At 44.6% G+C, this 15,682-nt stretch overlaps 2 protein-coding genes across 5 annotated transcripts in view; one reads left to right on the forward strand and one right to left on the reverse strand.

Annotated features, from left to right (window-relative positions):
- The window catches only part of UPF1 (UPF1 RNA helicase and ATPase), a 42,119-nt gene extending 36,881 nt beyond the window's left edge, over positions 1-5,238 (forward strand). For all 4 annotated transcript variants that reach the window (XM_039321726.1, XM_039321895.1, XM_039321809.1 and 1 more), the window contains exons 23-24: positions 1,158-1,277; positions 2,727-5,238. In XM_039321726.1, the coding sequence (XP_039177660.1) occupies positions 1,158-1,274 (117 nt within the window). In that variant the 3' untranslated portion in view covers positions 1,275-1,277; positions 2,727-5,238. The remainder of the gene's footprint in view (positions 1-1,157; positions 1,278-2,726) is intronic.
- A 1,545-nt stretch (positions 5,239-6,783) lies between these two features.
- GDF1 (growth differentiation factor 1) lies at positions 6,784-10,156 on the reverse strand. Its single transcript, XM_039325015.1, has 2 exons — positions 9,946-10,156; positions 6,784-7,690 (listed from the first exon to the last, which is right to left on the reverse strand). The coding sequence occupies exons 1-2, from the start codon at positions 10,046-10,048 to the stop codon at positions 6,882-6,884; spliced, it is 912 nt and encodes a 303-aa protein (XP_039180949.1). The 5' UTR covers positions 10,049-10,156; the 3' UTR covers positions 6,784-6,881.
- Between the last annotated feature and the right edge of the window lie 5,526 nt (positions 10,157-15,682).

The raw sequence follows: 15,682 nt of genomic DNA on the forward strand, positions 1-15,682 counted from the left end.
TGGTTTTTGGGCACTCGGTCTCTAAAAGTTTTGCCATCACTGCTTTAAAGGCAAAAACATCTTTGCTTCCTGTGGTACACAAGAAGTGTTAGGCCGGTGATGGCGAACCTTTTAGAAACCGAGTGCCCAAACTGCAACCCAAAATCTACTTATGTATCGTTGGTGCCAGGTGGTGTGTGGCCCATTGGGTGGGCGTGGCTTTGGTGGTAATGGCAGACTGGGTGGGACTAAAAAGTTCAATCAATCAATTCCAACTTTGCGAGATCTTTCCCCTCCCCCCCCCCAGAAGTTGAAATTGATTGAACCTTTTTTTTTTTTTTTTGCACACAGCGGCGTAGGCCTAAAGCAAAAAGGTTTTATAAAACCCAGCTGAAGGCCTAGGACTGGGGCGATGGCGCGCGTGCCCACAGAGAGGGCTCTGTGTGCCACCTGTGGCACGCGTGCCATAGGTTCGCCATCACGGGGTTAGACTATTTACCCCCATTAATGCTAGTTGTTGTAACCTGACATCTGAAGAGTACAGGATTGGGAAGACTGCCTTGCATTGCCTTCGGTCAAGTCATTAGGAACCTCCTCTGATAGGCGTGAGCTTAAATGGACTCTAGAAGATGGTAGAGGACAGGAAGGCCTGGAGGAACGTTGTCCATGGGGTCACGATGGGTGGGACACGACTTCGCAACTAACAACAACAACAACAAAATTTACTGTCCTGCACAAGTGAGCTAAAGACTATAAGCCAGGGGTCCTTAACCGTGGCAACTTTAAGACTTGTGGACTTCAACTCAGCTTTGCTGGCTGAGGAATTCTGGGAGTTGAAATCCACAAATCTTAAAATTGCCACGGTTGAGGACCCGTGCTATAAGCCATTGTGAGGGTGTCAGAATTGTGAAATACCCTTCTAGTCATCTGCTAAACTGGTTCTTAAAACAGTTATGAATCATCTATTAGCAGTTTTAACCTTGAATTATTCTGCCGCTCTTCAGTCACTTGTTTCCTCATTCTTTCTGTAAAATGGTCACTTGTACCAGACTTGGGAAAAGAAAACTAAGTGTGTCTTAGTTTTATCAGTATCTCTCACCTCGTGGCTTAATAGATCTTTCTGCGTGAAAAAAAAATGCTGATTTGGAATTTTGTTTTCTCTCTCTCTCTCTCTTCAGGATAGTTACCTTGGTGATGAGTTTAAATCTCAGATTGACGTGGCCCTGTCGCAGGATTCCACTTACCAGGGGGAACGTGCATATCAACATGGAGTGACGGGGCTGTCACAGTATTAGAGTGTAAGGTGGTTTAAGGGGCGAAAATAGCTTGATAGTTTCATCTCTTGCCTTCTCAGCTGCTCTGAATAGTCAAGCCTCCCATACGTGAGACCAGTTGGCAAATTGGTATTTTCTTGGATTGTTTTGCTTCTTTTTGCTTATTTAAGATTGCTAACTTAGGTTGTAATATTCAACTAGAGAAGATAGAAAGAGGCCGAGGGCTATGAGAGAATAGCAGAATAATGGAGGTGGGAGGGACCTTGGAGGTCTTCTAATCCAACCCCTTGCTCAGGCAGGAAACCCTATATCATTTCAGACAAATGGTTGTCCAATCTCTTCTTAAAAACTTCCAGGGATGGAGCACCCACAGTGTCTTGAGGGAAGCCGTTCCACCAATTGATTGTTCTGTCAGGAAATTTCTCCTCAGTTGTAGATTGGTCCTCTTCTTGATTAGTTTCCAATTCGTTTTGAGTTTTAGGCCCAACCTCAGGAAAAAAAATTCCAAGATTACACAAAATTACACTCCCCTTTTTTTCTTCAGATGAAATGCAATCCCGAGATTAGGTTCTGCTGAGAAAAATATCTTGCTTTTATAATATTTTTGAGATTTGAAAAAAAAAACACAAAATGTCTTTCTCTATCTCCTAAGTCTCCATTTGGGAATCCCCTGTGAAATTGAATGGGTAAATGTATGTGTAATAATAATAATAATAGTAATAATAATAATGATGATGATGATAATGGAAGGGACCTTGGAGGTCATCTAGTCCAACCCCCTGCTTAGGCAGGAAACCCCATACCATTTCGGACAAATGGCTGTCCAGTCTCTTCTTAAAAGAGGCATCATATGAGGTGTCTGTAGTGAAGCTTCCGATCACAGCATAAATTCCATTGGAGTTGGATAGCCAATAAATTGACATAAATAAATAGACAGTCTTTGAAACATTGAAAACCTTAATAGATGGGCAGTTACCAATGTCTGCTGATCTAAATGCAGGCAAGACCACATATCAATTGTTTCTATCATTTTGGGATGTTTTATTATGTAAAGTGCTCAGAGTTTTTTTTATTATTATGTAAAGCGCCCATTTCTTTACAACTGTGAAAACATAGAAACATTCTACTAACAGCATAGTTTATGATTCACTTCAACATAGTTTGATTCACGTATTTGGGCCTCTTGAAGAAAAAATGGAGTTAATATGAATGCCAGCATATGAGAATGTGCTACTTTGGAAGTGGTGGCATTGTCTTCTTGGTTTAATATTTAACTGTAGTTTTACTAATTCATTTATAGCATTTATATGCTGTCCCAGCCCACTGTGGCTCTGGGCAGCGTTATGCCAGCGATAACACATTGTTATGGATCAGTTACGCTCGTTCACTGAACTATCTATCTCCGATGAGAAAACTGTTCAGAAATTTAACCCAAACCTTAGGATGTTCATGACGTTCTTTTCTCTCCTTTAGGTTGAAGGAGAAGAGCTAAGCTTATGTGGAGCTTAGTTCAACAGCAATTTATTCAGGGTAATAAAAATAAAATAAAATGGATACCTGTTTTCCACTGCTAAAACTGAAGCGACTCTGTGAGAGCGACAGGAGAGAGAGGGATAAAAAGAGAGAAACCAACGGAGAGGAGAAAGAAGAGAGCAAGAGAGCGAAAGAGAAAGAAGAGAGCCCACTGCTAGCTCACTGAGGCAAGGAGACTGACCGGAGATGGGAAGAGAAGCACCGGAAGACCAACTGGCACCTCACTGGGAGGGAGAACTAACTCGCCCTGGAAGAACTGAGTGGCCAGCGACGTTCCCTGTCCCCTCCCCTGCCACCAACACACCCACTGAGAAAAGAGAGGAAGGGTCTTAGAAGAATCATTTCATTCCGTTTGCACTGCAAGCAGGGTTTCACAGTTAGAACAGGTGGGGAGAGAAAAACACCCATCTCAGAGTTGTTCACGTACCAATCTCTCCGTTTTTTGTTTGTTTGTTTGTTTGTTTTCAAGAGAAGGAAGGAAGGAAGGAAGACCTGTTGGCCTTTTTAGGAACAAGCACACCATCCAAGAGAGAAACGTCCTGAAGCTTGTGGGGAAGCCAGCTGCGACTGGTACCCGACTCTGAGATGTGTGGGTTTTGCTGTCCAAAATCTGGCTTTGAGCCTCACGCGGCTTCGCCCACAGTCCGAATGGGCTTCTTAACGGCAAGATGGGATGGTTCTTTTTTTTTTTAAAAGAAAAGAAAAAGAAAAAAGAAATTCTTTCAAAGAAGCACTGGATATTTTTTTAGAAGTTTGTCTCCGAAATTTAGTAGTGGACCTGGAGGAAAATCCTTGTTTTGAGATGCTTAAAAAAAAAAAGAAACCCATAAAAGATACATATATATATCTATATCTATATCTGTGTGTTTAACGCAATTTAAAATACCAATCTCTTCTGTGTGATTTCAGTCAATCAAACGCTTCTATTTGGGGGAGGCGCATCTTGCAAGGAAGCGGAGGACACATCCTGCCAGTGCAGTTGGAGAAATCGAAATGGTGTTGTCAGTTTTCATTGGTTCCTGCCTGGGCTCTTCTCTGGGTTGTTGGTATAAGGCATACGCTTTACAAAAGGGAGACGTGTATCTTGTGCCCTTTGGCCCCTGAGAAAGAAGAACGCTGGGATTGACCTGCTTTTTTTAATTAGTTGCTGCCGACATTGGGAAAAAAACCGTAGTGGAAACGGGGGATTATATTGGTTTTGAAGTAAAGCTTCTCTGATGATATATTGAGATAGTTTTGTCTGGGGAGGAAGAGCAGGCAGATATTTTAAGGGTGGCCACTCTGGGGCAAAATCCCATCTTTGGCACGGAGGGGATTTTTCTTGACGTTCTATATAGGGAGCTGTGGAATGAGCATCAGAAGTTTAAACGAAGCTGGAGACCAGGTGAAGGTGCAGGACCCTCAGTCAGGCTCCTTTGATTTATCATTTCAAATCCCAACTGGAAAAGGACAATTTATTTTAAAAAAAAAAAAAAACCACGAAAAAGTCACCTTGGCTCACCGCAGAAAGCATGTATGCATTTCTGCATTAAAAATATGGAGAATGCTGGCCTGTCAGCCTGTGATTGGTTTGATTTTTTTCCTTGCCACCAAAGGTGGAAATTCCTTTATCCGAGACAGTTTCACCAACTGCCCAGTTGTGCGATTTTGTTTTTTTAAAAAAAGAAATTAATTTTCCAATCAAAAGGGCTCTAAGCATCCGTTTTAACTTTTTTGTATATGTTGAGGAAATCCCCCTATCTTTACATGAATGAACTTTAGAGCCTCTACTTCTTATTTTTAAAATTTGGACATTTGTAATGTTCATTCCCACTTTTGCCCTACTACCCTGCCCTCCCTCCCCCCCCCAAAAAAAACCCCCTCAACACCGTTAACGCAAGAAAACCTATTTGGTGTCTTTTGCCCTTTTAGCATTCACTGGGCCTTGCTTTATATTGCAGGTTTTGGAAGGGGGGGGGGGACACATGCATTGAAAATCTGCAATTGTTCTTACGAATTGAAAAGGTCTCCAGAGTTTAGACTTCTACCGTGTGTATGGGGAAAGGCCACCTTCCTGCCTGAAATGTGGAATCTTTATTCCGACTGTTGGAGAACTGCTTGTTAATTTCTTTTCTTCTACCATCCCCTTAGCTGTGTGGCTGTGTAGATTTTTGAGCTAGGCTAAACTGCTAAACCTCTTTGTGCAATGCAATCCATTAAGTAAATGTAGCTCCCTCCTCCCACTATCTTCCTAACTCCTTCCCCGTCCCTCCTCACATTTCACTAGGTAGCAATGCTTGCCTCTTTGTGATTATTTTTTTTCCCCTTTTGTAGCCGTTATAAAATGCTGAGTTTCAGTGCAAAACCCCCACCAGAACATCAGTGCTAGCGCGGTGCTGATTTTTTTTTTCTGTCTCAGTTTGTTTTAAAACCTGTTTCTCATCAAATTAATAAAAAACGCTTGCATTCTGTGCCTTGGGACTCGAAATTCTGATGTTGTTATAACGTGTGTAGCTATAAACCTTCCAGCCAGAACAGTTCAATATTACACACAGAGACATTCATCTTATATTTTTTTAAATTGTACTGGCTTTTGCTGATTACCCTCTTAAGAAAGATTTAACAGTGTACTGTATTCCTGCAACCAGCACTCAGGAGCAAATGAACAAGTTTATCTCGCAATTTTTTATACAGTATTATGCTGGAAGCTGGGACAGTAGTTCTTCAATCTGTATCAAATGTGGCCACATCTAATCAATTTTTTTGTTAACTAGGGACAACTACAGCATATGCCAGTGGTGGCAAACCTATGGCACGTGTGCCAGAGGCAGCACTCAGAGCCCTCTCTGTGGGCATGCGCACTATGCCCCGGAAATGACAACTGTCCCTCTTCAATCAGCTGCCCGCTAACTCACCGAGGTCCCACATGACCGGATGCATCCCAGCACCCATGCGCTCGCTGGCCTCTGTGCAGGGGCCGATGGTGTCAGGCAGCAGCTGCCCTGGCCCCCGACTCACCTTGCCCTGTGACAGTGGCACCCCCGCCCTGCCTCCCCTTGCCTCGCGAGCCTCCTGCCCACCACCCCACCTGCCAGAGACCCCCAAACCTGCCCACCCCCCACAGGCGTCCCTCCCCACAACATCAAGCTGGCTATGCCCACCCAATCTGCCATGACTGCCACAGCCACGCCCACCCAGTGAGCCACACCCACTTGGCACCCGGAGATAAATAAGTGGGTTTTGGGTTGCTGTTTGGCCACTCGGTCTCTAAAAGGTTCGCCATCACTGGCATATGCCATGCCTCGTTTTATATTGCAGTTTTAAAATCCAATCCTGTCTCCAATCTCATCTCTTCAGCAAGATGCTTGTCCATGCTCTGTTTAGCAGTTTGTAAAAGGTGAAGATTCTGAATCCAAAAACATGTACGTCTGCATTTCTTGATGGCCCTCTACACCTAGCATTGATATTTCAGAGGTACACTTAGGTTAGTGCTTCATGCAGAATTAAAATCAGATTATGACTGCTAGCTTTAAAAAATGTATGCAGAAGAAGCCCTTGGTGGCTGTCTTTGAACAAATAGCACAAGATTCGCAACCAGCTTTTGTTTATTTAATCACCAAGATCATTGATAAAGGAGTTTTAAAATCAAATCGTACAAGGATTTAAAACATATTATTTTTGTAAAGCCAATTCTGTTCATTTTGGCCCTAGGAATAATTAACAAATTACTTCGCTCACATTTAAAAGTAGATAAAAGGTATTGTAAGAAATAGCCTCCCCATAAATTGTGCACAACTCCAGCAATTTTTGACAAAAGCATTTTGCATCCCACGTAAGGCCCCATAACTAGCCACTTGTAAAGCAAGACCATGAACTACGTGACCGTAACTCGGTGTTTCTCAATCTTGACAATTTTAAGGCATGTGGACTTCAACTCCCAGAATTCCACAGCCAGCAAAGCTGGCTGTGGAATTCTGGGAGTTGAAGTCCACATGCCTTAAAATTGTCAAGATTGAGAAACACTGCCGTAACTGAACATCTGGTGGCTCAACTAAAGATACAGCAGGAAGAGGTTGGTGAAACAGCAATCGACCAAGGAGAATCTGGTGCATCGACTCACCGACAGCCACACTCATCCACTACCATATCCTCATAGTGTCTCAACACAACATTGTCGTTGTTGTCATAGTATAGAACGGAGATTGGGGAAAGGCGGACTGGGACACAACAAGGCTGAGGGGTCCCTTTGGGGTCAAGCGAATGCACGATGGTTTGCAAGATGGCGTGGTTAGTGCTGTTGAGTTCCTCGGTCAGAGGGAAAGGGCATTCGCCGAGGCAGTAGTTGGCCATGTAACCCTGAGGAGCAATGATCCAATTCTCCCAACCGACTTCAGTGAAGCTGATGTACAACCGGCGGGGTTTGCAAATGTTGCTGGCAGAGACCGGCACGTAGTAAGTGCTACGTCTCTTCCTGGGGCTTTTGCACTGCCCAGGAGTGAGAGAAACCACCAACAGGGAAGTGCTGACCATGGAATCAAGACTGGAACATAAACTTCTCTCGGGCGACGTCGGGAGGCTAATTTCAAGGAACAAGCCCAAATTCATAGATGGAGTCTGCCATTCCTTGGCCACCTCGGTCAGGTTGAAGACAAAGGACTTGTGCAGGTGGACGAAGGATTGCTCCACCAGGAGTTGGCGGCTGTAAGTATGGGCAGGCATGCCGTGCAAGGTCATCTGGGGAGCCCGATACAGGCTTAACTCAAAGGGATGAACCAAGCTGGAACTCTGGTACTGGTTGTGGCTGAACTGAATCTCCAGCTGGGCCAGCGTCAACTGTTCTCCTTCCTCCAGAACAGAGAAATTAAAATAGAGCCATTTTTGCAGACATATCCAACTCTGGGGTTCTTCTCGGTGGATCAAATGTCCTAGAATGGGTGTAGAAATCAAAAGCACTTTAGGGCCATCAGAATGTTACCAGACAGAAAGCATTTGGGGTAAGGGGAGAAGGGAACAACATCAGAAAAGGGAACAACAATGCCATTCACTAAACATTTAGGACCAGAATTTTATTTATTTTTAGCACCTTAACAATTTTTAATCAGTCTTCTATCTATCCCAGCCTACCACAGAGATGCAAAGTCATTCCTGGGTGGGGGAGGAAGAGATCCATTGTAAATATACAGATAATCCTTGTTTAGTGACTGCCTTGTTTATTTATAAAATTTATAGGCCACCGTAACTTTGAATGGTCCACTAAGTGAGGTGTTGTAAGTTGAGGACTGCTTGTACGTTGATTTTACTTTTCCTTAGAAAGAGCTCATGTTTGTACTAGTTCCATTTTTATGACATAATCTGTATGGAATTCAGCCAAAAGCAAACCTCCATGTGTTTGATTGGTTTGGTCTTTCCTTGGATAAAATTGGCAGCTTGGTGGGGGATGCCCATGCCACAATGCTGGAAACTGATGAAATGAGGTGATAAGACCCCCTACTTTGCTTCAGCTTTGAAACTAGTCAGCCAGATGCAAGAAAAAAAGGGAGGGAGGAAACCCAGCCACCTTAAAAAAATACCAACTTAAAAAAAAAAAATCTTCTAACTCAGCATTTTTCTTTTAACCCTATTTTATTATATTAAGATGCTGGCCTAAAACAGATTTCAGGAGCTGTGTTTAGCAGCAAAGAGAAATGTACTTTCTAAAGCTATACAGCTTAACCCTAACGAAGGATTTTATTCCTTCCTGACATTTTTGTTTGTTATTTATTAAATTTATAAGCCACACCGTTTCACCTAGACTGGTGACTCTAGGGCAGGAATAGGCAACCGTGGCTCTTTTATGACTCGTGGACTTCAACTCCCAGAATTCCTGAGCCAGCCATGCTGAGGGGAAAGGGAGAGGTTTCCAAGCTGAGCCACGCTGGCTCAGGAATTCTGGGAGTTGAAGTCCACGAGTCATAAAAGAGCCATGGTTGCCTACCCCTGCTAGGGGCTTACCACCAAATAAAAACAACATTAAATACAAATTATGAATTATAAATATTAATGTTAAAACTGACTTTAAAAAAGATGGCAAGGAAGGGAAGGAGCAAGACGCAGGCGGGGAGGAGATGATTGTGGAGATTTTTTTATTCTTTGGGATCTCAAAATGATAACGTTGAGGGAATAGAGAACTATTGCCTCTTCCAAGTATGCAATATTTCTATATTTAAAAAATACCTTATTGTTAGGAATCCTATTTTGAAATGTAGATTAATTTAATTTAGTTTAATTTTCCACCCCCCTCCCCATTTTCTCCTGCTTGTTAAGTAAAATGGTTCAAAATATTAGCAATTCGATTTATTACAAGGCATCATTTTGTTACGTACAGAAATATATTGTTGTAGGGGGAGGGGTTCTGTCCACTTCTTCCCACCCCCACCCCTTGTTTTCCTCTGTGTTAATTCTTTACACAATCGCCCATTTTTGTTAAATGCCACGGCCGCTTCATTCAACATCCACACAAGTTGCAGTCAAGAACACATTCAAACGGTAACTTTTCCAGATCCAATCATTTTTCCGTACCCAGTAATTTTATTGGAAATAACTGCTCCAACCCAACTCAGGGATAGCTGAGATGTAGCCATGCCATTTATAAGGGCGACTGACCCTCATATTTTGCTGGGCATTGATTTCCCCGTTTCATTTATTTCACGAGGCATTTTTCGGTAACTGAAAGACTGAGAGGACGAAGCACATTGCTCGTCAAGATAAGGAGGAACTAGCCGTCCAGAGTCCAGAGAGAGAAAGAGAGAGAGAAAAAAACGGGCGGCATGTAAATTTAATAAATAAGGAGCTTCCTCTCTCCAAACGCGCCTGGCCTCCTTCTACATAAAACCTCAGAAAGGAAAGATCCAGCGGTTCCAACTTGTAGTGATCCTACTCAGGGTTAACCCTGGGTCAGTTTCTGGTTGATCCGTGCACGAATTCGGAGTTCAATAAGATTAAAAAAAAAAAAAAAAAACAAGATTCACACGCTCCGGGTTGGGAACGAAGACGCATTGCGCGCGCGCGCGCCCTCTCCAAACGCTCCAGCCGCCTGGGCTGTTCCTTGGATTAAAAAGGCCGGCTGAGAGTGGAGGATTTACTTTTAAAGCGTGCTCACACGTTTTATAATCGTCTCCGATCCCGGTTGCCCTGAGCGTACCTTGGTCGGGGAATACCCGAATGACGTTTCCGGGGACTTGAAATTCCTCCACCCAACACGGGTTCCGGGACTCCTTGGACGCCTCGCTTCTTCTCTGGAACATCTTCCAAAGCCAAGGCGGGACCGGGGCAGGCGATCTGGGGCTGGGCCTGGCCTTCAGGCCCAGGGATCTCAGGAGCACCGTTTCCTGGGGGTGCAACGCCGCCCCTACCCCCGGGAAGATCCAGAGCAGCACCCCGAGCCCCACGAGGATTCCCAGGCTCAGAGTTCCCATGGGGGAAGCGAGGGTTGAGGCGTCTTTCTCGGCTGGAGAGGGAAGGCGCGGGGTGCGCTGGTGGCCTAGGCAGGGAAGGATCTTCCTGGGGACTGGAAGGAAGCCGACCTGAGAAAGGGGAGGGGGAGATCCAGCCTTTTGAGCTTTGGAGGTGGGACACCCCCACCCCACCCCCCCGTGGTCCAAAGGGCCTCTGGGGAGGAGCAGAACCGACCCTGAGGCAATAATGGGCAGATCTCCCTCCTCAGCAGGGATGGCTTTCAGGTAAGGGGGGGGAGGTGGCTTCCTTTGATGCCCTCAGGCCATAAGCCACCAACAGATACCCTTTAGCTACCAATGTCTATAGAGATTCTCAGTCATCCAGGTCATGGTTATCCCAAGGGTGCTTTTTCACGAGGCAACTAGACTTTTTCTTTTTCGCTTCTCATCCAAGAAGAGGGAATCAAGCTATTTTCCAAAGCACCTGAAGGCAGGACAAGAAGCAACAGGTGGAAACTAATCAAGGAGAGCAGCAACCTAGAACTAAGGAGAAACTTCCTGACAGTGAGAACAATTAATCAGTGAAACAGCTTGCCTCCAGAAGCAGTAAATGCTCCAACACTGGAAGTTTTTAAGAAGAGACTGGACAGCCATTTGTCCGAAATGGTGTAGGGTTTCCTGCCTGAACGGGGTTGGACTAGATGACCTCCAAGGTCCCTTCCAACTTTACTACTACTACTACTACTATTATTAGCTTCTTCAGCTCTGACTGGATGGCTATCTTCTTTAGCTATCGATGTAAAAAACAACAAGCAAACCTTAATCTCTGAAGATGGGGTTCCGAATAAGAGTTGGAAGGGACCTTAGAAGTCTTCTAGTCCAACTCCCTGCTCACACAGGAAGTCCTGTACTATTTCAGACAAATAGTTGCCCATGCTCTTTCTTAAAAACCTCCAGTGTTGGAGCACCCACAAGTTCTAATGGAAAGCCATTCCATTAATCGTTCTCACTGTCGGGAAATTTCTCCTTAGTTTTAGGTTGATTCTCTCCTTGATTAAGTTGCACCTGTGGCTGCTTCTTCTGCCTTCAGAACCAGAAGCAATGGATAGAAACTAATCAGGGAGAGAAACAACCTCGATTAATCCACCATTAACCCATCAATCATAGTAACCTGTTTAAAAAATGCTTTCCACAGAGCTTGGCCCTTGGCTATGTGCTGACACCACATGGGCCCTTTCTTTGGCAAAAACAGTGTTGGCTGGGACTCTGGTGGTGTCCCATCCAATTACAAAAGCAGATTAGGAAAGCATGTAACCAGGATGCAAGGCTTGGATTTAACCCTGGTGTATTACATCTATGAGGATTCTCAATCATTCAGGTCATAGTTGTCCCAAAGGTGCTTTTTCCAAATGGAAACTGGACTTCCTTGGTTTTTTTCTTTGAAACTGTTTCACTTCTCATCCAAGAAGCTTCTTCAGTTCAGAAGAGATACAAAATGTTTTCAAAGGAAAAAAACCCCAAGAAAGTCCAGATGATTGACAATCTCCATAAGACATAATACACCAAGGTTAAAACCAAGCTTTGCATCTGGCCGCATGCTTTCCTAACCAAGAGACCCCAATATACCTTTGGGATTTAATTTTCTTTATGGCTTGGCCAGTTTGTGACCAGTGTATCCTGCTAAAAGTTTGGTCTAATGGTTAAGGCGCCAGGCTAGAAACTGGGAAGCTGTTAGCCCCACTTTAGGCATGAAAGCCAGCTGGGTAATTTTAAACTAGTCACTTTCTCAGCCCAAACCATACAAGGTTATGGGGAAAATAGGAGCAAGGAGTACCAGGTATGTAAGATGGGAGAAAAATAAACCTGGGTCCAGTGTCTAATGTGAAAATAAAGCCCTTAAAATGCTGATGGAACCTTTGAAGAACTTTGCAGCTGTTTTTTGGATATGCAGAGTGTGCTTCGAGGCTGTTGCTTTACTTTGCAACTTGCTGGCTTCCTGCTTTATCTTTCATTCAGATAATCTTAAAAAGAGATTAGATAGGAGGTCACATTGAAGATCCTGGAGGGATAGGCTCTTGTGGAAACTTTACACCCTAATAATGCTATGATTGGATAAGCGTTTGCAAATCACAGTCCATTTAGATATGCAGAACATCATCCTGAAGAAGGAATAATTTACATATGTACAGTTGTGGCTGAAGGGAAGGAGTGAAGAAAGGACAATGCTTGATAAGAAAGCTGATGGCATATTGCAGAGACTTGTTCAAATCCAGCCATTCTGGAAGGATTTTGTGAAGTCAACTGTTGTGAGGAATGTAGCGCCATGAACATTGATTTATTGACTAGTTGTATCACTGCCTTTTCTACAGGCCTTTCTTCCTCTTTTTCACAACAATCTTAGTAGTTTCTTTACAACCATGAACTTGCCTGAAGGGGAAGTACATCCATTTGCATTACAAAGGCCGTTCTGTCTCTCATTTTGCTTTTGCTGAACAAGGATTAGAGGCATTCACAGCCACAGCAGTCCAAATTTTTACATTTCTATTTTTTATTCTATTGTCAGAGTTGCCCCAAATAGCGAAACGGGCAGTATATAAATTGATAATCACTAGGCTTGTGGTAGGAAGTGGTAATCTGAGACTGCATCATAGCTCTCTTGCAATATTGCTTCCAGCTCTATTTTTCTTTAAAGAAAAACCGACATCATGAAAACTAACCTCTAAAAATGGATCACCCCAAACTCAAAAGAGAAAAATAAAGTCTCCTGTCTCATCTGGCCATGCTTATCATTCCCCCCCCCCCAATCTTTCTAAAAGAAATTAAACATCCCTCTGCCCCCAAATGTTCACCAAAACTGGTTTCAGAAACTTGGTTGGTGTCTAAATCACGTGTAGTTTAAGATTTCAAGCAAGGAAATATTGCATCTCATCCTCAATTTTTCTTCCTCACAATTATCCTATGAGGTAAGGTGGAGTAGGAGGGAAGGAGGTAGGTACCTGAAGTTTGAGGACAGATTGCAACTTGCACTTCCCATTTCTTACTCCAGCATCTTTTCTGATCAGCCTCACAGCCTCTGAAAAGGAAGTCTTGCTCACTTTGATGTCTCCAGAAATGCCATTTTGAGGCCTCCCTCCTTTTGGGGGCAATGAACCTTCACATCCCCCTGATGCAACCCATTCCCATGCAAAAAAAAAAAAAAGCCTTTAGTTATGCACTTCAAAGCCCTTTGTGGCCCTAATCTTGCAGACTGTAAATTTGCTACTACTCCACTCTTTTTCATCTAATCTATCTCACCTAACCTTTGCAGACATCAAAGTCAGGATTTTTTCCATCCTGTGGAAGTCTCACCTCCCCCCCCCCCAAAAAAATCCTGTTAACTTCTGGCCTTGGGGCTCTTGTGTGGTTCTGCCCCCAAAGCGTAGTTGCAGCCAGCTGCATCAGTATTTTGGGTTGGTTGAAGGGATGTGGAGGGATGCCAGTTCTGTGGGGTTACAGCAGTGGTTCTCAACCTATGGGTCGGGACCCCATTTGGGGTCGAACGACCATTTCACGGGGGTCGCCAAACAACACAGTCTGCCATTTTTTCCCCCTTTTCCTTAGCTGTGCTACTCCCTTTTATTCTATTGGCTTTTGAAAGCCAATAGAATAGACTCTCTTGAATAGAGTCTAATTCTATTGGCTTTCAAAAGCCAATAGGAATTGTCCAGGCTGTCTCTGCCCTGCTGAGCCCGCCAAAAGTCCCATTCTGCAAACGGTGCTGCACCAGTTGAGTAGTCCTCGACTTACGACCGGTTGAGTAGTCCTCGACTTACGACCGGTTGGGGGGTCACGGCATTAAAAAGGTTGAGAACCACTGGGTTACAGGTATTCCTACTGAGCTATGTGATCTATTGGTGAAACTAAGAACGCTTTTAAAAATCTTTGTTCAGGCATGAAACTCTTCGGACAACTTCACCGGGCTGATGTGAAGATAAAGCAGAGCAGGAAAGAACGTTGTGCCTGAGCAGTGTGATACATCCAAGCGTCAGCTGGATCCAGTGGGGAAGGTGCTTCACTATGGCAGAAATGAGGAGATCCAGGTTGAATTCCTTCCTCCAACCACAGACGTTCATTGGCTGACTTTGGGACACTCCCTCCTTCTCAGCCAATCAGGTGTAGCAGGAAAGATGGCAGGGTTCAAATCCTTCTCAAGTACAGGTTAAAGTCACACATTCAGCACAGCCTACCTCACAAAACTGTTGGGATAAGACAGACACACCCACCCACCCATGTAATCTGCCTTGAGCTCCTTTTTTAAAAAACTAGGATATGAATCGTCTATGGCAGTGGTGGCGAACCTATGGCACGCGTTCCTCTTCAACCAGCCGCCTGCTAACTCGCTGACGTCCCATGTGGCCCGATGCATCCCAGAATGGCTGGTTTCCCTCTCCCCCCTCCCATCCCTCCTGGCCTCGCATGCTCTCCTTTTCCCGGGCATGACCCACTGCATCGCCTCCTCAGCTGTCAGCCAGCCATCCAGCTCAGAGGTGGCTTCCCTGAACTGTTGGCGGCGGGCTGCAGAGCCCGAATGCGCTGCTGATGGGCACCGTTGGCCCCCATGCGCTCGCTGGCCTTTGTGTGTGCGTGATGGTGTCAGGCAGCAGCCGCCCCGGTCCGTCTCGCCTTGCCCTGCAACAAGGGAACCCCTGCCCTGCCTCGTCTCACCCTGCAGGACGAGCCTCCTGCCCACTGCCCCACCTGCCAGAGACCCCCTGGATCTCCCCCAACCCTGCCTGGCCCCCACAGGCATCCCTCCCCACAAGCAACATCGGTGACCACGCCCACCTTGGCCACACCCACCCAGTCTGCCATGACCACCACAGCCACGCCCACCCAGTGGGCCGCACCCACCTGGCACCCAGCGATAAATAAGTGGGTTTTGGGTTGCAGTTTGGGCACTCGGTCTCTAAAAGGTTCGCCATCACTTGTCTATGACAATTCTCCACAGCCAACTTGCTGCGGGACAAAAGTTACACTAATATCGAAGAAATGGTGGAATAGAATCATTAAAGAATGCAAAAAGAGGGACAAAATGAAATGTGAATGGCAAAAGTTATTTTTTAAAACTTTATTTTAAATAATTAAATAGAATTGTTAAATTGTTCCGCAGTGAGTTGACTATGGCAAGTTGTCCCATTCCCTTTGTGAGAGCAGCCACAGCACACTCCAAACAATATTTCTCAACCTTGACAACTTTTAAGATGTGTGGACATCAACTCCCAGAATTCCACAGCCAACATGGCTGGTTGTGGAATTATGGGAGTTGAAGTCCACACATCTTAAAGTTGCTAAGTTTGAGAAACACTGCTCTAAACCTTCTGGATATAGTAGCTCATTATAAAAAAGTAGATTCTATCTAAGACTGGGATGTCCAGGGAGAAAAGTGGCAAAAATTACAAGTGTCCACAATCATGTAATTAAAACCTGTTATATTATGGTTTGGAT

The sequence above is a fragment of the Crotalus tigris genome, unplaced genomic scaffold (genome assembly GCF_016545835.1).
Source record: "Crotalus tigris isolate CLP2741 ecotype Arizona unplaced genomic scaffold, ASM1654583v1 scf7180000017543.2237141, whole genome shotgun sequence".
NCBI lineage: Eukaryota > Metazoa > Chordata > Lepidosauria > Squamata > Viperidae > Crotalus > Crotalus tigris.